The sequence below is a fragment of the Octopus bimaculoides genome, chromosome 7 (assembly GCF_046866305.1).
Source record: "Octopus bimaculoides isolate indiv1 chromosome 7, ASM4686630v1, whole genome shotgun sequence".
NCBI classification, from domain to species: Eukaryota; Metazoa; Mollusca; class Cephalopoda; order Octopoda; family Octopodidae; genus Octopus; species Octopus bimaculoides.
The window spans coordinates 73,708,788-73,730,929 of record NC_142934.1 but is presented as its reverse complement, the minus strand read 5'-3'; the positions used below and the strand labels follow the sequence as shown (position 1 = coordinate 73,730,929).

Below are 22,142 nucleotides of genomic sequence, written 5' to 3'. Positions count from 1 at the left end.
AGTAAAAAAAAAACAAATCAAGTGGTGGATTATATATATCCTTGCCCACAAATTTAGGGCCTTATGTCAATATATGAAATATCACCATCTGATCTATGGATAAGGGACATGCCATTTTACACTGGTGAGGTGGTTGTTGCTTCAATTTCTGTAGCTTAATGGTTGAAGTTAAATATAGAAAATAAATGAATGCAATAAGGTCACAGCTGTTATTGATGTTGTTTAACCCTAGGTCACCTCTAATCAAACAGATTTATGATTATAAGCTTTTCAGCCATCATCACCACTTTGTCTTTTTAAAATGACACATAATCTATATCATTTCCAAATTTAAGACAGTACAGTGTTATCTGAGAGATCATTAGTCATAAAGTTTTGGTCACAGAGTAAGAGAAGAAGCTCAAAGATCATTGTCATTGTTATCATCATCATTTCAATGTCCACCTCTTCATGCTTGTATAAGTGGAATGAAACTTGAGACCAGTTTCTCTACAGCTGGATGATCTTCCTATCATCAACCCTTATCTGTTTTCAAAGAAGGTAATAACTCCTTCAATCATTTGAGCAACAAATTACTCAATGGTAAGATATAATTTCACAGAAGATTGCGAGAAAGTGAGGGTAATAGGACAGAATTTAGCAGAGTCAGAGAGGCTGCATACCACACATTTCTATATGTGGCTGTGAAACCAGCAGAAAAGCCTGAAGAGTTTGGTGAAGATAGAAGTGAGTTTGAGAGCATAGTATGATGAAGAAAGAAACATCCTTAGAACCATTTGCCTTGTTTGACCAAAGTGATCACAGAAATTTTCACATTCAGTGATCGTGTGCATCATGTGCAATGTGCTTGTAAAGAGGAGAAATGCTGTCAAGATAGTAAAATAAACGTGAAGTCAATAGTATTAAAAATGATTTCCTTTTGGTCAGAGAGGATGTTTATTGGTTAAATTGATCCCAGTTCATGACTAATATCTAATAATAACTGTTTCTGGTTTAGGCACAAGGACAGCAATTTTTGAGGAGAAGCAGTCAAAACCATTGATTCCAGTATTAGACAGATATTTCCTTTTATCAACTTCAGAAAGAAGAAAGGCAACATTAACTTCAGTAGGATTTAAACTCATAATGTAAGGGACCAAAAGAAATACAAGGTATTTTTGCTTGAAACTCTAACAATTCTGCCAATCTACCCACCCACCAACCCACTTGATAATCGTTTCTTACACGGGCACAAACCTAAATTTTGGTGGGTAGGAGTTAGTTAATTATAATGAGCAGTCCTTGATTGGTACTTTATTGTATTGACTTTGGAAGGATGAAAGGCAGTGTTGGCCTCAGCAGGAATTAAACTTACTGTAAAGAGTCACAATTTGTTTTTCTCTAATAATTTTTCCAATGCTCCCCTCTTAAAAGTTTTTGTCTTGCAAGTACTTGGTGGCCCTCACAGTGAAGATGCCACTTAAAAGCACCCAGTCCACAAGGGAGACCATTAAAGAAAAGTTTAGGTATTTCTGAAAAAGGAATACTTTACCTGATAATGGGATATGAATGTTAATAGACGTAGAGAAAGTTTCCTACTGGAGTGAAGCAGTTGCTCTAAACTGGAAAACAAACCAGATACATATATATATAGTAGAGCTGATTAAAATAGTAGCCAATGATCATAATGATGGTTGTATTAGTTGCAGTAATGAGGGTGATTTTATTATTATTTTATTACAATGGTGAAGACATGAACATCATATAATGATTTAAGAGGCAAAATACACAAACACTGATATCCTATTATCGTATTTTCCAGCATACAAGATGTAGTATATAGTGTAAACATGTAGAGTAAATGTTCAAACATCATCACTATCCTTCCAAATTCTGCTGCATTTCACATGGAATTTTGGTCCTCCAAAGTCATCTTGTATATGTTGACCTACCTATCTTTGACTGTAAAATTTGGTCAGGAAAATACAACTTGCGTGCCAGAAAACACAATAACCTTTTCCAGTAGCACAGTAGAGGTTAAATTCAGTACTATGAATTAATATAGTTGTCAAGTTTACAATATTGTTAGTATGTTCTCAGTCGCCCAATACACTTTCAAAGCAGCTACGCGTATTCTCCAGTGATTGATAAGAATGGCAAATGGGAAAAGAGGCTTGAATATCATCACTTTCTTGTAGCCAGAAGGAACTTTTGACACTCTCCTAATCTCACAGCTAAAAATAGTAGACTTTGCATAATTCCTGGACCTACTTACATTCCTGTATAACATTTACTACACTGATGTCAGCCAATTATAGATACAGGCAAAGGCTCACTGAATATCATTTGATGAAAAGGTAAGGCTTGGTGGAAGCAACAACACCAATAGAGGAAATGCAAGGGGGACATTAATACTACTTACTACACCAGTTATTACTGTACAAGAGATATAGATGAAGATTATAGAATTCTAGTATGGACAAGTGTACAGCAGTGGTGGTGAAATTGCTAAGTTATGATTTCTGTGTCTTTTCACATTTTCAGTAGGAAGTATCCATTATCAAGTTTCTACTGATAAAGAAAAAACAGTAATTAACAAATCACTGGTGCTGAAAATAGCAAGCAGTCTTTTGCCACTTACTTGCACTCCCTTTGCAATATCCTGGCACTTACGGCATTTGAACCTCATGGGTATGCCCTGGCACTTGCCACTATCTATATCTCTCTCTTCCTTCACTTAACCAGCTCATTTATACTCTGATCCCCGTTCCTTGTGAGCATGCCCGGCATTTTGCCACCTTCTCCATCCTGCAGTCTCTCTCTCTCTCTCTTTCTCCTGCACTTCCCTCAGGCTGGGTAACCGTGTATTTTCTTTGTGGTAGCACACCTGTTTGTCTTCATCCCTAATCTTTCTCTCTCTGGCTGGGTAACTTTATACTTTCTCTTCAGCAAGACACCTGTATCTGTCTCACTATCACCTTTTCATCACCACCTCCTCCAATGCCTCCTCCCCTCTTAAAAGTTTTTGTCTTGCAAGTACTTGGTGGCCCTCACAGTGAAGATGCCACTTAAAAGCACCCAGTCCACACTGTAAAGTGGTTGATGTTTGGAAGGGCATCCAGCTGTAAAAACATTGCCAAAACTGACCTCGCCTGTGCTTGTACCACATAAAAATCACTAAGTCCACTCTGCTGAATGGTTGGTGTTAGGAAGGGCATCCAGCAGTAAAAATCCTTCCAAAACAGTCACAGAAGCCTGGTGCAGGCTTTGGCTTGGCCAGCTCTTGTGGATATAATGATGATAATGATGAGTATACTTCATTAATAGTAACAAAAACAGTATTAGTTCTTTTGCTAATAATTAATTTTTACCCAGCCTGCCTGCTATTTTCAACACCAGTGATTTGTCAATTACTGTTTTTTCTTTATCAGTAGAGGCATGCAGTTGATAGTGGACACTTCCTACTATGAAAATGTACAAAGACACAGAAATCATGATTTAGCAATTCCACCACCACTGCTGTACACTTTGGCACTATATGTCTATACAAGATGCTTTGGCAAAACAAATCCTGCAGCTTTGTGGCTTTCCACAAGATATCCATGTTAAATAAGATAGACAAAATGCTATTCTGAACTAATATAGTTTCTGTTACTAATAACAAATTTTTACCTGTCCAGCTGGCTATTTGTAACACCAGTAATTTGTTAATCACTGTTTTTCTATATCAGTAGAAGCTAAATTTATCTAAGTAAGTAGTTAATAAGGGATACTTGCTACTGATGATGCACAAAGATGCAGAAAACCCAGACCTAGCAATTCCACCACTGCTGTTGGATGCTTTTTGCCTGCTACTGACACAGCTTTGTGCTTTTTAGCACTATACGTCTATACGAGATGCTTTCTCAAAATGAATAACACAGTGTTGCAAATTTCTACAATATGAGGGTGAGTCAAAAAGTAATGCCATTTTGTTTAGGACATGTATAATTACCAACACAGGAACATGTATCATACATCAAAATAAAGCTGGTCCTCTGTGGGTCACATCCCTACTTCTCAACATAGTCACCGTTTCTCTCAATAACAATGTTCCACCTTCGAATGAGAGCATGTATTCCTGCCCTGTAAAATTCTGTTGACTGTTCTTTGAGCCAATTCTTTACTACCTTCATACTCACCAGATTTAGCGCCTTCAGACTATCATCTCTTTGGCACCACGAAAGAGAGTTTGAGAGGCAAACATTATTTCAGTGACGAGGAAGAGAAAACTGTAGTGAAGAAGTGGCTCAAACAACAGTTAACAGAATTTTACAGGGCAGGGATACATGCTCTCATTCGAAGGTGGAACATTGGTATTGAGAGAAACAGTGACTATGTTGAGAAGTAGGGATGTGATCCACAGAGGACCAGCTTCATTTTGATGTATGATACATGTTCCTGTGTTGGTACTTATACATGTCCTAAACAAAATGGCATTACTTTTTGACTCACCCTCGTATATTCACATACAGAATACTATATAATGTAGTGTTGTTGATGATGACAGTAGTGGTGATGAATGTAGACGTACTTATAAATGTTTGCAGATAAATTTCCATTATTTCATACAAAAATTAATGTAAGTTTTTATGCATGCATGACCACGTTGTTGTCACTGGCAGTGACACCATCATTACCATCATCATTTTTATGCTAACTTTTTTCATGCTGGCAGAAATTGGATGGGACTTCTTAAGGCAGTATTCTATGGCTAGATGCCTTTCTGGACACCAACTCTTGTTTTCAAGTACAGAATTTTACTGTACCTCTTCACACATGACCCACTAAGCTGCCAGACATTTTGTTTATGCAGAACATAACATCATCATTGCTTCAGAGATGTCATTGTAAAGACATGCAGAGATAAATGCACACACACACACACACACACACACACACACACATACACATGTAATTCACTTTCACACAGTTTCTATCTACCAAATTTCATCACAATAGCTTCTGAGACTGGTCAACCTGAGGATACAGAAGACACTGAACACAAAACCATGTAGCTACAAAGTCAACTTCTTAGTCACACAACCATGTGTGTGTTTGTGTGTGGTTGCAGTTCTTTTTGTTGTTGTGTGGTCCCGGGTCAGCTCTTACAGAACAGACCTATTACATGTTTGTATTGTTGATTATCTTGATTATCATCCAGCAGACCTTTAATCAAAGATACTCCAGACTTAACTCATCCACCAGACATAATCTAGTTAAGACTGTATTAACTAATATGATGGGTTTGTTTAAAAAAAAAACAAACACTGTGGTATGATTTAAGCGAAACTTTACTGCCATTTCTAGCAGGCTGAGTAACCATGAAGAGGCTCCTACTGAAGCAGCTGTGATTGTCTATTGACAACTGCAGTTACCTAGATATGGAACCCTAGTTACCACGTGCACATACATAGAACTGTATAACCCCTTCCACTAATATACAAAATATTACTAACCTTTCATTGGTACATAGTTTCCCAGATGCAACTCTCTGGCAAACCTCTTTGTTGAGCTTAGACTCAAATAGTGGAATGCCAAAGAAACAGTCTAGCAGAAGCCATGTGTCTTCACTGTCCTCTACAGTACTCTCGTCTTGGTCCTGTTCAGAAGGTGGAATGATGTTTAAAGTGAGGTTATCTCGAGCAATGTTACTGTGGTCCATTTGTTGATTCTGAAGATTATCCAATTCATTTGAAAGTATATCAGCACAAGCTTGGTTTTTAATGCCATTGCAGGGAGCATCTGAATGTTGTTGCAAATTACCCAGCTCATTGTAACTATTGTCAAAGCTGGTCACATTGAGTTCCTTCTCATCACATTTTAAGTCAGAATCAGTCTCAGATGAAAGAATTAGATTCTGACTGAAGTTGGCCCCCAAAACATCCACTGATGATGGATGACCAGGTTTACCAATGTTCAATAATGTTATATAGCCACATGTGTGTTGTAGATCTATTGATTTAGAAAGTTTTTGAACAGCCTTATGGTATTGTGAATTTTTCAGAGAGAATTTTCCTGAAAGTAAATCAGAACAAATTATAATCCAAAAATTATTTCAATGGACTACTTTACACAATCTAACTGACGAGAAAAATTTAATTTTAATTACAACCAGCATAGAAATATGGCACTAAATTAAATCCTGTCCTAACATTTAAAAAAACTCTTCTGTAGGGAGTCTAGCTGCAACCACAAAAATAATAAAGATGTAGATATAAACAGAAGCAAGCATAGAGGAGAAAATTAAATCCATTTTCCCCAGAAAAATGACAATAAATTAGATTGGATTGGATTGAAAACTTTAAGTGATGTAGAAAATGTAAAAATTTTATTTATACTTTCGAGTTTCATCGACTCACCTGATGAAGGGTAACCATTTTTGTCGTTTAGAGGAAACGGCACAAAGATTGTGTTACCATCAGTTTCCCAACCATGGGCCTATTTGAAAATTGGTTGAAAGAAAAGAAAAAAAAAAAGAAAAGTAAACTGTTACATAAAGCGTGTGTGTATTTGCGTGAGAGAGAGAGGGAGGGAGATGGAGAAGATGCAAATGATGATGACTACATGAGCTAATTCTCACTTCTTTGTAATTAAATAATGATTACATTCAAGATCCAGCCAATGTTGATATGAAAACTAAATGTAAATGTCAGTTTTTGAGTATAAAATCAGTTTTTTGTTTGTAAGAGAATTTTGAAACTGAAGTTCCTATTATTAACAAAATCATACAAAATATTGAGATATCAATAAGTTTAGTTGCCATGAAAAGTGAAAACACCTAATGTTTTAAATAATAGATGGTCCAATAGGTTTTATAGTCATTATTCCCAATGCAGGCCCTCACCATTTTCCTCAGATACCAGATTTTACTCTATTTTAAACAAAGTTGCAACTACAAACAATCCCAAGATCTTTGTAGGATTATTTTAAAATCAGAATGATGAATGGAGAGCTGTTGATCTATCATTGCTTTAGTAAAGTTGAATCCATGGCAGATGATTAATCACAAACAAATTCACTGCAAGTGATTAGATAACAAATTGTGTTCATTACAGATCATCAAACTGAATTCACTGCAAATGATCAGATCACAGACTGAGCTCACTACAGATAAGAAGATCACAGATGATCATATCACAAATTAAGTTTACCACATATAATAGATCACACAGAGTTTGCAACAGCTGAGCAAATGACAGACGTGACTATGTGGTTCAGAAGCTTGCTTCTCAACATGCACCCATGGGCTCAGTACCCCTGTGCAGCACCTTAAGCAAATGTCTTCTACTACAGTCCTAGATCGACCAAAGCCTTGTGAGTGGGTTTGGTAGATAGAAACGGGAAGAAGCCTGTTATATATATGTGTGTGTGAGTGTGTGTGTGTGTGTATGTATGTGTGTATGTACATGCATCTGTGTGTATCATTGTTTTGATATGTGATGGTTGTAAATGAATTTCATCAACATATATAGGCACAGGCATGGATGTGTGATAAGAAGCTTGCTTCCCAGCCACATGGTTCTAGAGTTCAGTCCCACTGCATAGCACCTTGGGCAAGTGTCTTCTACTATAGCCTTGAGCAAACCAAAGCCTTGTGAGTGGATTTGGTAGACGGAAATTGAAGAATACAAACAATGCTGTAAGAAATATATCTGGCCATGGGGAAACATTACCTTTCTAGGAAACAGTTGAGGGATGACAACAGGAAGGGCATCCAGCCACAGGAAAATCTGCTTCAACAAATTCTGCCTGACCCATGCAAGCATGGAAAAATGGATATGTGGTGGTGGTGATGATGATGATGTTTGGTAAGGTTAATGTAGTTAATGTAATGTAGAGGCAGTGCTATTGTGGTACCAAGGAACCAAGAAGTGATGGGGAATCAGAGATCAAAAGATAATTCAATAAACATACCTGGATAAGAACAGCAGAATGAGAAAGAGCATCATTTAATGTCATTAAAATATTTGATGAAGCTATCACACCGGGGTCATGGTCCCATGTTGTTACCAAAAGACGGTCATATTCCTGTGCAGAAATAACAGAAAAAAAGTTTTTCCTAAATATCTGGCAAATTATCTGTGCATGTATTTATTTCCAATTTGTTGCTTATTCATTCGTACACATATGTATTTAAACTTTATATATATATATATATATATATATATATATATATAAAATTATAATTTAGGGTATCTAAGGGATACCGCCATGCTGAAAATAGCAGTCAAAACTTGGCAAACAGGAGCAAAGACGAAGAAACAAAATAAACTTTGCTAGTTTATTTTGTTTTTTTGTCTTCACTCCTGTGTGCTATATGAACATTTATTGTGGTTTAGAGTCAAGTTTTGACTGTTATTTTCAGCATGGCAGTATCCCTTAGATACCCTAAATTATAATTTTAAAGAATTGTTACCTTTGATGGTTTTTATTCCCATGCTGGCCACTTGATAAAATCGATATTTAAATATCGATCTTATCCTTATTTATATATATATATATATATACACATACACACATATAACTATATGCATATGAATACATGTCATTTTGTATGTGAATGTTTATACATGTGTGCATATGTGTGTGTGTGTGTGTGTGTGTGTGTGTGTGTGTACATATATATGTGTGAGCATGTGTATGTTTGTGTTACCTTCTCTAAACTTCACCTGATAGTTATAAAGGAATGTCACTGCCACACAAGCAGTGTCATTCATTTCCGGCCAAGAGAAAACATTACTTCGCTTGGAAATAAGTGAGGGTTGGTGACAAGGAAAGCATTTGGTCATAGGAAATTAGCCTCAGTAAACTACATTTGACCCGTACAAGCATGGAAAAGTGGATGTTAAAATGATGATAATGATATGAATAATTTATGTACATATATGGAATTTGTAGAAGTGAAGAACAAACAAGTTTTGGGGTAAGAAAAGGGGATACTTTAAATTGCCCTGACAATACTGTGTAATACTCTCTGGGTGTTTGATTTGATTTGATTTACAATATCACTGACCAAATTCCATGAGTTTAAACTATGTCTTTGGGATTGTATTGTTACTACAGGGCAAGGTACATTATGATGTGGGGGGAAATGAGAGCAGTTCCACCTAAAAACTACTATTTGTCCTAATTTACCTGTTAATTTTGTAAAAAGCAGTATCTGTAGAGTGCCCAACAAAATATGTCTTGCAGTTTTCACTTAGAACCCTTTATGTTCTCAGTTCAAATTTCACAGAGGTCAACTTTTCCTTTCATCCTTCCAGGAGATCAATAAAATACATACAAATCAAGAACTGATGTGAATTAGAAAAACCATGTTACCAAATTTGTGACTTTATTCATCAATTAGAGATCATCCTCATCAATGTAATTATTATTATTATTATTATTATTATTATTATTATTATTATTATTAAGGTAATGTAGGAGGCATGAGTTAATTCCTTAATACACATCAAAGTAGTTAGTTCCAGTACTTGGCAGCAAATCTAAAATATCCAATGAGTTTTGAAGTAGTAATGAGGTGAGGTAGAAATCCCATAGCATGTTGAGCTAGATGGGCCACAAACTTGTCGATAGATTAGTGTCTACATATGAATGGGATAAAGCAGCGATGAAAGGGAACCAGATGTTAATGTTCTGACATTTAGACAGCAACTGGATAAAATGCCTTTGAAAAGTGCACTATTACTCTGGGTGGAAGTCGTCATGCATCTTCCTCTGCTGTTAGCTTTAAATGAGCAGTCGAATGCAGCACCAGTGTGCTAGTACACTGGGGTGAAGTAATTCGACTGCCCTGCTAATGCTACATCCGTTTAAATGCTGCTGAGGCCATCTTTGCCCTTAATCTTTTCAGGTTAGGTCAAATAAAATATCAGTCAGATATGGGATTGGCGTAATCAACAATCTTCTCGCCCAAAATTTCAAGACTCATATTTATAGTAGAAAGAATTATTATTATTATTATGAAGAGGAAATGACTATTAAGCAACACAAGTTTAAATGCATTGAAGTAGTAAAACACTAGATTAAACACGTATAGAATGACTGGAACCTTACTATAATTGACTTTGATTTCATTCTATTGTGGAAAATATAATCATGTACTGGGGTTATTAATGAAATGACACCCTTTCACTACAAATGTGTGACTTAAAAAATAAGTAGAACCAAATACTAGGGTCAGTTAAATCAACTGTAGTCCACCACCCTCACCTAACAAACATCTCATCTTGTACCAATAGAAACTATAAAAGTACATACCTGAAATATTGCTGGTAACCGCCTCAGTTTTGTACCTTTTACTAATAATACAGATGGTGGGCCACTCCCAGTCAAGTGGTATATAAACAACTTGAACCATACCGAGTTAACCTGTTGAAGAAATTCAAAAGTTTCATGGGTGGTAAACATCTTCAAAGAATTACAGGAAATAATTGACCAAGGATTCTTTCACTTTATTTTGTTTGTATGTTTTATCAAATAAAATATAACTTTTAAAGGGATTGAGACAATTTTTCTAATCATAAATAAACAGAAAGTACAAAAATACAAGAACAAATTGAAGAGCTGAGTAGACTTAGCTTAGAAGTTCCCAACCTACAATCAAAATGTAATTTTGAAAGGTTTGCAACAACAAAAACTCTTTCTGTTTAAAAACAAATTTGATAAACTATAAAACGTTCATGAATATGTTATGCAAAAAAAAAAAATAATAATAAATGTTATATAAAAGATGAAATACAAAAATTACTACATTTAAAAACTGAAGAATATTCCATTCATCCATTTTCTCTGTCCACTATTCCTCGGAGGTTTGTGAGGGTAGAGTAATCAGGCATTTCCTCTATAGAGTCCTGTCAGATGCAATTGTCATTAGACTTTCTGACTGGATTCTGAATCATGACCAACTGAGACTATGGGTATTATCCAACCATTTCATTTTTGGTCTTTCCCTTTTCTGTTGGTTGGTTCAGCTTGAAGAATCCGTCTTGCAATTCTTTCCTGCAATATTCTAATTACATCATGTATCAGTGGTGTGGGAGCTGTGGCTTCCCAATGCAGAGAAGTAGCAGCTCAACCTGGAGAGACTCCGTAATCACTGAGCTATCCTGAGCATCCTGTCAAGCTGCATGGAAAAAGTTAAGTTTGAAAACCTTCCTACTACGGCCATTTTGGTGTACCGCTAGGGAAGGGACATAACTCTGTTGGCTTTAGTCTGTCTTGATGAATAAAGTCTGAGAGAGATTAACCGGGAAAATAAAAAAAAAAGGTCTCGAAGGCCTTCTTTCTTACCTCTGGAATCGTAGGACCTATATGTTGTGGTGTACAACTACAAACTGGTTTTACTTCATAGCTCAATGGTGCCATGGAGACTAGCAAACTGAAAATAAAATTGATAAAGCAAATATTATTGATTTTTCACATTGGAAAAAGGCTCAAAATGGGAAAAGGACCAGGTCAGTTGCACTAATTCAGTATAAGAAGTGTCAGGTAAATCTATTAAACACATATAGAAGATGCTAGAATATGATAACAGAAGGAGATGAAAGTTTCAACATTTAGGAATTACACTAAAGCAAAGATAATGACAAAATGAAATGTTGCCTGTCATTCAAACGCTTTCGGCCACTCCACTGCCATTACAACAGAAATTATATCACCATTGACCACCTTCATTCTCTCGTTACTATCAGCCCTCCTCTACTCCTATTACTGTCTGCTACCCATTCATTCTCTCTTTTGCTCTACTCACACTTCTTGCAACATAACCCATCCTTCCTGGTTCTCCTGTCACAGCTCTATCTTGAGTTCACCTTCATGGATACATTACTGAAGTGTACATCAAAGAATAGTGAGGACTCTCTAACCTTACTTGATGCAAGACAATCCCATCTAGTGCCAGTACAATTATAAAATGCACCCTGTACACTCTTGTAAAGGGGTCAGCAAATGAGCAGAGACCACATAGGGTCAAGTGTTGGTGCCATAATAACATTCACCCAGGATAATATGTAGAGTGGTTGATGATAGGAAGGGCATCTAGCTGTAGAAACTAAGCCAAAATAATGAAATGTACAAGTAAGATGTGGTTCTCCAATCTGTTCAGGAGAGCAATAACTCTGAATAAGGACTCAGACTGTGATGACCTGTCCAACTTATGCAAGTATGGAAAGCAGACACAACATGATGATAATGATGATGATGACAATGATGATACATATATTCCTGAAATTTTGAGGGAGAGCTAAGTCAACCTTGGTAACTCAAAACATAAAGACAAACGAAATGCTGCAAAGCATTTTGCCCGGAGTGCTAACAATTTTGCCATATTGATTTTAATATTAAGGATAATGAAATCTTCAGAAACTGTTGGAAATTTGGACTGAATAGTTTGCAGTTTTTAATTTTATTGGTTTTGAATTTATGCTCAAATTTCATTTGGGTTTGACTTTGGAGTTTATATCTCCATAGTTGATAAACTAAATACAAATAACCACTCAAGTTAATTCCTGCCACTGTACTCCTCCTCTTCCAGAAAAATAACTATACATGTGTTGATTCATTCAACTATACAACCCTTTTCCTCTATAAAAATAACCATACATGTATTGATTCCCCCAACTATATTTTCACTTCTATAAAAATTGGGTTTGTCCAAAAATAATGAAATTAAGGTCATTTCTTGAAATTTTATATTATATCAAATGTAAAACTTCTAACAAATTGAAAAGGAATTGTGCATAGATTAGAAAGTATTATATATACATAGACAGCAAGAGGGAGAGATGCATTTTCATGCCTAGTTATTATTTCTGTGCTTGTGCATATATTAACTTAGTTTGATGGAGAAATATAATTGGCTGAAGTTACTGGTTAACCAACAGAAAGGGTGACACTATTTTAATGCTGTGACCCAGAGCAGATTTAATACTCCTTGGTCCTGCTCACCAAGTTGCAAGTCTGTAATTAAGAACCAGTTTTCATAATCTCCATAAGCTGAAAAGAATCATCATCATCATCATTATAGTCATCATCATTGTTGTTGATGTCATCATTTTTCTTATCGTCATCATCTCATTTTTGTTACATTTTAACGTACAGTTTTTGAAACTAGTACTTTAGAATTTGTTAGATAGCTTTAACCAGTTCTGCACAAGCACATATATGTCTGGAACTAGTTGTCCAAGTATGCGGATAGAGTTTGCTGGTCTTGAACCTTGGATGTGATTATTCAGGAATTATGCTGTATGTGCCTCCATCATGTAATATTTAGATTTATAAACTGAAGAGTGACAGATAGAATGTAATGTCTATAATATGGTGGAAGTATAAAGACAGATAAAGTATAAATGTAAGGAGAAGTACCTCTTGTTTCAGTTCTTGAACTGTGACCATGCTGGGGCACCACCCTGAAGGATTTAGTCAAACAAATTGACCCCAGTACTTATTTTTTAAGTCTGGTATGTGTTCTGTTAGTCTCTTTTGCCAATCTTTTAAGTTACAGGAACATAAACAGACCATATTGGTTGTCAATCAGTGGGGAGAAAGTGGGGGACAAACACACACACACATGGGCTTCCTCAGTTTCTGCCTACCAAATTTATTCACAAGACATCAGTTGACTAAGGGTTACAGTAGAAGGTGTAGTAAAAAGCTTTGTAGCAGGTATGTTTTGAAATCAACTGGAGTTGTTCCATAGAAATTTTCTTTTGGCACCAAAATACAAATTTAGACAAAGTCAATTTGAAAAGATTCTTTTCATTGGCTTAATAAGTTATTAGCCGAAGCCATCCTAGTTTTCAACCAAAAATTCTTCTGAAATTTAGTTTCTGGACGCTTCTAGAAATATCTAAGTAACTTATAAAAACCCAGGATTTCTGATATTTTTCTGTGACTTTTAGGCTGCCGCAAGAAGTTTTGTTACTCGCAATTCTGCATGTCTTGTAGTATTAAATTATTGTCATGCTCATGAAATACACATTGCATTATCTATTTTTCTCCATCATGACCTTAAGTCATTCACCTAAATTCGTTCTAGAGTAGTTTGAATAATTAGTTAAGAAATTCAATACTTGTTTTTCTTCTTGACAAGTAAACTCTCAGAAGAAAATGAATTAGAAAAAAGCCTTTTATCCCATGCCTTCTCCTAATTTCAAGTAAACTAAGGGAGAACACTCCTGTTTTATTTATAATACTGTTTAAACGATTGAATTTGGATTTAATAAAAATAATATTGAACAAGACCTTGCGAGTCAGATTTACATAATTTCTTGAATATCGGTTAGAAAACAACCTACGTAACCTTAAAAAGAAAAAAAACGAAGAGCTACCAAAAAGGTTAAAAAGTTACTTGCCTGAGGTTCTACTCTGTGGGATTGAGCCTGGAACTACAGAGTTGCAAAACAAGCTTGTCAAACACTTATAGCCATGCCTACACTTATAGTCATGACTAGATAGGGTGCTTATTATTTTTTTTAATCATTTAGTCAGGGAGATAAGGGAAGCACTATGATGATTTATTTTCACAGATCCTCCAAGGCTGGTGGGTGTAAGTTAGCCCTGAGCCAAAGATTTGGCCTGAATGCTTGCAACAGAGTGAACTCCATTAAAAAGCATCCCTGGGCTAACTGGTGATGTTAAACGGCAGTGAGGGCAGGTATAGCATATAGAAACAGGTATGTTGTGTGTGTGTGTGTGTGTGTGTGAGGGAGAAAGGGAGAGAGATGGACAGACAGACAAACAGATAGAAAATCACATTTACTCATAATATCAACTGTCATTTTATGATACAGTAACTGATACTATGAATTATCTACCAAGAACCATTAAATATTTGATTTATAAATATTTTAAAATTTTCTAAATATACAGGTCTGTAAAATCCAAGAGAACTTTTGGAGAAATAATAAATCAAAAACCAAGTGTAACAACAAAAGCAAGCATATTATGATACCTACATAATACACATGTACAGTGCATATTATATATATATATATATATATATATATATATATAAATAATTATTTAAAATTATAATACAAGGTATCAAGAGATACCACCACGCTGAAAAAATAGCAGTCAAATCTTGACTCTAAAACCACAATAAATGTCCGCATCGTGCCATGCGGACATTTATTGTGGTTTTAGAGTCAGGATTTGACTGCTATTTTTTCAGCGTGGTGGTATCTCTTGATACCCTGTATTATAATTTTAAATAATTATTACCTTTGATGGTTTTTATTCCCATGCTGACCACTTGATAAGATCAATATTTTAAATATCAATCTTATCCTCATTTATATAAATATATATATATATATATATATATATATATACACACATACATAATATTATTGTAAAATAGATGTAAATAACTTACGTATAATTTTTGTTCAGAATCCGAGCTCGAGTAGCTGCGTCTAAGCTTAAGAGACTCTCACATCGGATCAGATCTATGCCAAGACCAGAGGAATTTGCGTTAGAGTCCGGAAAGAGGTTTTTGTTGTAACGAAGGAATCTGATTGTGTACCTTAGGGTAACAGCATGGTCGAAGTAACGCTGTGCTTCCCCTTCAGCTTCAGAACCAACCTGTTGTTTGAATCAAGCATGTTATTAATAAAGGATTAATAATAAAACAATCAATAAACTTTTCTAAAAAAAAACTTAATTCACCAGCTAACTATCATTATCATCATTATTTTAATGTCCACTTTTCCATGCTCAGATGGGTTGTGTGGAGTTTATTGAAACAGATTTTCTACAACCAGATACCCTTCTTGATGCCAACCCTTACCTATTTCCAAGCAAAGTAATATTTATCCCTGGTCAGACATGTTTTCATAGTATATTGGAAATGAATGACACTGCTTGTATGGCAGTGACAATCATTTACAACTATCACATAATGTCCAAGACAGGGGAGATAGTAACACACACACACACAATGGGCTTCTTCCAGTTTCCATCTACCAAGTCCACTCACAATGCTTGGGGCCATAATGTAAGATACTATCCCAAGTGCAATACAGTGAAACTGAACTTGACCTTATATGGTCAAGACCTCATATGGTCAAGTAGCAAATTTATTACCACACAGCCATGCCTACAACTAATATATGCGATAATGTTTTGAAATCATAAAAGATACCTAAAAATTCACTCAATCTGTTTCTCTCTCAATTATGTTGTAGTAAGCATTCCTAAATGTCACATGAGTGACTGAGGTTAGATTCAACACAGTCAATGTTCACATTTTCCTTTTTAACCTGGGAAAGCCTGCAAAGATCACAGGTTCTGGCTCTCTTTTACTCATTCTCTTAGTGAATTATGTTAATTTGATCAATCACTGAGAGAGTGGACAGATGAGTGCAAAGAGAGCTAGACAACCAAAGGCTGAAGACTAATTGGTATACAGTTAGTGTTGCTATACTGTTTATGGCTCAACCCACAGTTATAAATAGGTGCTACAAAGAAAGAATGAACCATCACATGGTAGGAAGGATATGCCCAATTCAAGCAGTAATAATTATACAAAACTAATAAATATTTCATTAGTCTGCAGTTCAATGGGGATTGTTTGAAGGTGGAAGGGCTCTGCCACTCTAAATTTCCTAAGATACATTGCTGGTTAAAGGACTCACTGGTCATACAATTATGTCACAAGGATCAGTATTTTGTAACCTCCCTTTATATTATGAGTGCAAATCACATCACGGTTAAATTTGCTTTTCATCATAAAATTATCATTATCTGGGGTTGTCTAGAAATGCAACATCTACATAGTCACCTAAAACAATTAAGCAATTAGTAAAAGCACAGTATATCCTATCAAGTCATACTTGCCAGTGACAGCTATAAAATATATATGTGTGTGTGTGTGTACATGTATGTATTCATGTAATAAATAAAATGAATCAGTAATCTTTTGCAGATCTGCAACTACAAAAAAAAAAAAAAAAAAATATGGCACCTACTTTTTCTAACTCTGTTAAAAAGCTGTCCATTGACTCATCACTCAGTTTCCCAACCTCAAACATTGTCACTGCATGACTCTTAAGACCCTGGTGACACAAAAGAAAAAAAAGAGGAGAATAGTATAAACAATATATATACATATATATAAATAAAATAAATTATATTATCAAATAAAGTTAGGCATGAAAAATAGTCGTCATAGATACCATTTTTATTGCTTGACTTTTGCTTCATATGTGATAGTCTCTGTGTTACAGGACCCTTCAGTATGTGTGTATTGATGTCTCAACATGAACAATTGGCATCAGTAAGTTAAGTAATTTTATGAGATGTAATACTCTTCATACCTGTTCAACAGTTTTCTATATTTATGGTTAGTAATGTAGTATTTATTGATTAACTTTAGAAAAGATTTTACAATGTTGGACTTAAAGTTTAGGTATAAACCAAATGATACTGGGTTTGAGTATTAGCTTGTATCCTTGAATCCACTTGCTTTTAAGGTGTTATTATAATAAGGAACTGCTTTGTCAAAAGTTTCCTTTTAGTAGGACAAATTTAAAATCTTTCTGCTTATATATTGCTAAATTTTTGAAGACTCTAGATGAATAGCATGAACCTGCGTCAATATAAGTGAGCTTTTCATTTCATTCTCTAAATGGTTTATTTATTCTTTTAATTTTCAATGTCCACTTTTCCATGCTTGACTGGGTCGGATAAAGTTTACTGAGGCAGGTTTTTTCTATTGTCAGATACTGTTCTTGTCACAAACCTTTGCCCATTTCCAAGCAAGGTAATGTTTCCCTATGACCAGACATGTTTTCACAGAATACTGGAAATGAATGAAATACATTTACAACAATCATGCAATACCAAGACAAGGTCTACAAACATACACACACACACAAACTTGCAATAAATACATACATACATGAGGAGCCTCCCTCAGCTTCTGTGCATCAAATCCATTCACAAGGCATTAGTCAGTTCAGGGCTATAGTAGACCTTTATTCAAGGCACAACAGAACTGAAACTATGTGGTTGGGAAGCAAAAACATCTTAATCACATGGCCATTCGTTTTCCACACTGGCATGGGTTGAATGGCTTGACAAGTGCTGGTAAAACCAGGGGTTACACCAGGTTCCATAGTCTGTTTTGGCTTGATTTCTACAGCTGAACACCAACCACTTTACAGAATGTACTGAGTGCTTTATATGTGACACCATATGATTTAGAATTGGCAGAATTGCACAAGCGTTAGATATAATGTCTAGTAGTATTTTTTATGATTTACTATGCTCCAAGTTCAAATACTGCCAAGGACAATCTTGCCATTCATCCTTTTGGGGTCAGTAAATAAAGTACCTGTCTAGAGTAAAGGTACAACAAAACTGTGTCCCAGGTAGGATGCTTAGTGGTATCTGCTCTGATAGCAAGACCTGAACCAATGCTGGTACTGAACTGCAGTGGCAGACTGAGTCTAAAAATATTGGTTGCTAGGAGACTAGGTGGGCCCACCTGTAACTACAATGCTATCATTTATTTATTATTTTTTTTTTTTAAGTATTCTTTTCAACTGTCTACAAACACAGTCAGGCTGGCATAATTAACGCATTCTTCCAGGAGTGAATAAAAAATTCTCAAACTTGAGGGGATGGGCCCCTTAGATACTAACATGGGCCCACATACATGGATTCTAATGGTGCAGGGGCCCACTTGCCATCAGGCAAGCTGGCAACCTGGCCAGTCTTCCACTGCTGAACTGTATTGGTCTTGGGTTTCTATTGGGCAACATCAGTGACATAGAGAAAGGACGCTTGCTTGTTTGAGCAACTACTAGTCTTCCACAAAAAAACCTTGTCCAGTCTTGCATTTTGGAGAACTATCAAGATGTATGTAGATACTCAGACCAACTATAACAGACAACAAAGTCAACATGTGTGTGTGTGCATGCATGTTTATCTGTGCTTATGATGTGTTGCTATTTGCCAATCTGTCAAGTTATTGGCAAATAACTTAACAGTTTGGCAAGTAGAAATCAACAAAGTTGAATTAAGTATTGGGCTCGATACGAGGGAAGACTAAAACAATTGGAAGCGGTGCTCTAGCATGGCCAAATTCCAATGACTGAAACCAGTAAAAGAATAAGAGAATGCACACACACACACACACACACACACACAAACATTCATTCACAGATGTATATATACTGATGTGTGCAAAACTGTAACAGAGCTGTGAAGTGAGTAAAATGTCGGACCTGAGACAAATTTCCCATCATAAGGAATGCTGTTAGTGTAGAATCAAACAGGAAAACTATTCTCTTTGCTGACCCAGCATTTTGACCACTGACTTCTGTAAATGGATAGAAAACACATTATTATTCCATGTATATGCATCATACAGACATTGTTAACAAGGGATGGCACTAGACCTGTCAATATTCAATTGCCCCTTTTTCATAGTCATTATCACTATCTCTCTTTCCCATAAAGTTGTCTATGTATGAGGGGTTATATCATAACTCTTTGTAACCAATACACCCTACCTTCACCCGTTCTGTGCCATCAGCCACACTCCTTCTTCCGCATGACATTTTTTATTGTCATTTATTACTCTGTTTCCCCATTATTTCTACCTACTCTAGTTCTCTTGTCATACTCTTACTCCCTTCACCCATTCACCCTGGTTCTTTTTTGTCACAATTGTCACTTGTCTCTGTCAGGTTCCTTGAATGAGCAAAATATGTTGTTGGGTAGTGAGTACTCTCAAGCTTTGTGGAGCACAAAGTAATCTCACTTGTGCCAATGCCATGAAAAATGTGCTAAATACATTCTGTAAAATGGATGGCAAGTGAGTGGAGGCAATGTAGATGTCAATAGGATCCTTTAGTTTGGCCAATGGCATGACAACCTCATTAGTGTTGGCACCATGGATAAAATGTGCCTAGTATATTTCACTCTGTAAAGTGGTTAGTCTTAAGGACATCCAGCAGTAGAATTCATGCTAAAAATGGAACATATGAGCAAGATGTGGTTCCTCACCTAATTATTAGGGCAGTAACTCCGAATAAAGAATGTCTTGGAATCTGATGGTCCATCCAACACATGTCAGTATGGAAAGCAGATGTGATGTTGATGTTGACTATTGATGATGACTGTTGATGATGATGATGATGACAGTCTCAATAGTTTCCAAATTGGCATTATAATATATCTTTTACATTAGAATCTTAGTTGTTAATTTATAATTTATTCATATTGTTGTGCTTAATTCCCATCACAACCATTGAACTGAAGTGTGCTAGTTCACTACGTCAGGAGAAAATCTTTTCTCCCGAGGGCTGAGTAAACTAACAAATTACTTGTGATACAATTGAAATGTAGTGTTAGCAAACTATCTCTCTCTTTCTTTCATTCTTCACATCGTAACATCCTTTCTCCTCTATTGGCAATACTTGTCACATATGTTAGAGCTTCAGCTTATCTATGGATTAGATCATCAGGGAATGCTTACCTTCTGAAGACTGCTGGCTTAATTCAACTAATACCATATCTAAGCTAAACATCAGCCTGAGCAAGCACATTTGGTGTACTAAATACGTCTTACATTTATAATAATGCAATTTACATACAACTGTCCAATTCTGTCAATAATTATCTCACCTATGCTAGCATAGGGAAAGGGAACTACTGGAGACAATATTAAATATAAGAGCTAACAGATAGTAAATGTTAGTGATAACAGGTGTGTTTACCTAGAGAACTGTCAATACTTGAACTGTCAGTATTACTGGCTGTGTTTACATCCAACAGAGACTCGGTCTCAGTGAGTGGCATACTCATCTCCAGGAGAAGTTGGTCTTGACTTGGTCTACAATAAATAAAAGGTACGAAATTAGAAATAAAGAGACTGACAATGATGGAGACAGTAATAGATTACAAATATTGTAGCTGTTATTTATTCTGTTGTGAATTGGAGCTACGTGAAATAAAGTGTCTTGCTCAAGAACACAACACACAACCTGGTCCTGGAATCGAACTCACTACCTCATGATTGTGAGCTCAATACTCTAACCACTGAGTCATAACTGTAGAAATGGTGTAGAGAGTGGGAAGCTGGTATGCATGGGCGACTGCTGGTCTTCCATAAACAACCTTGCTCGGACTTGTGTCTCGGAGGGTAACTTTCTAGGTACAATCTTATGGTCATTCATGACCAAAGGGGATCTTTACCCTATTTACTCTGTCACAACTATATGTCTATCTCTGTAGCCTCCCTTTACTACTACTCCTTATTTCTCGAGCACTATCTCCCCCATGTCTCCTTTCTCTTCCATCATGCTCTCCCTCTTCTCCCTTTCTTACCCTAGCCCATCTGCAGCAATCACCCTCTCTCCTACCTACATTATTGGTCATGCTACCCTGAACAAACAGGCTAGCAGTACACAAAGGTTGAAGTGGAGTGGAATAATAATAATACAGTAGATAGGAGAGGAATGACAGATAAGGTGAGTAAAGGTGGCAATAACACGTGGGGAGAGTGAGAGATGTATGGTAATAAGATTGGAACTTATAGGGGTGAGTCAATAAGGTTACAGGGAGAGGGAGAGATAAAGGATAACACAGAAAGGGTGATCAATGGAAAACATAAGAGAGATGATGTTAAGAAAGAAGGTAGAAGATGTTTTGACAGCTATTTTGGCCTCACCTATTTGGCATCGCTGATTCAATGCCAACTTATTGGACATCAGACATTTTAATGTTTCACTTGTTTTAATATTTCTCTCTCTTAAGGTGACAAGCTAGTAGAATCATTACCGTGCAGGAAAAATTGCTTAGTGGCACTGCTTCTAGCTTTACATTCTGAGTTCAAATGCTGCCATGGTCAAAGGGTGAAGTGGAGCAGAATAATAATAATACAGTAGATAGGAGAGCAATGACAGATAAGGTGAGTAAAGGTAGCAAGAACATGTGGAGAGAGTGAGAGAAGTATGGTAATAGGATTGGAGCTTGTCAGAAGTACATAAGGGTGAGTCAATAGGAGGTGATTCAGGGGAGAGGGAGAGATAACTGCCTTTCATCCTTCCAGGGTCAATATTACCAGACTGGGAGTCAATGCAATCAATTTACCCTTACACCGA

The 22,142-nt window shown here is 36.1% G+C and overlaps 1 protein-coding gene across 1 annotated transcript in view; it reads right to left on the bottom strand.

Moving 5' to 3' along the window:
* LOC106880704 (protein FAM91A1) overlaps positions 1 to 22,142 on the bottom strand; it is a 73,045-nt gene that overhangs the window by 1,356 nt on the left and 49,547 nt on the right. Inside the window, exons 11-20 of the mRNA XM_089355485.1 lie at positions 20,757 to 20,872; positions 19,260 to 19,354; positions 16,998 to 17,084; positions 15,404 to 15,612; positions 11,317 to 11,404; positions 10,285 to 10,395; positions 7,936 to 8,049; positions 6,381 to 6,459; positions 5,478 to 6,036; positions 1,532 to 1,601 (exon numbers count right to left, since the gene is read on the bottom strand). Coding sequence (XP_089211611.1) covers positions 1,532 to 1,601; positions 5,478 to 6,036; positions 6,381 to 6,459; positions 7,936 to 8,049; positions 10,285 to 10,395; positions 11,317 to 11,404; positions 15,404 to 15,612; positions 16,998 to 17,084; positions 19,260 to 19,354; positions 20,757 to 20,872 — 1,528 coding nt within the window. The remainder of the gene's footprint in view (positions 1 to 1,531; positions 1,602 to 5,477; positions 6,037 to 6,380; positions 6,460 to 7,935; positions 8,050 to 10,284; positions 10,396 to 11,316; positions 11,405 to 15,403; positions 15,613 to 16,997; positions 17,085 to 19,259; positions 19,355 to 20,756; positions 20,873 to 22,142) is intronic.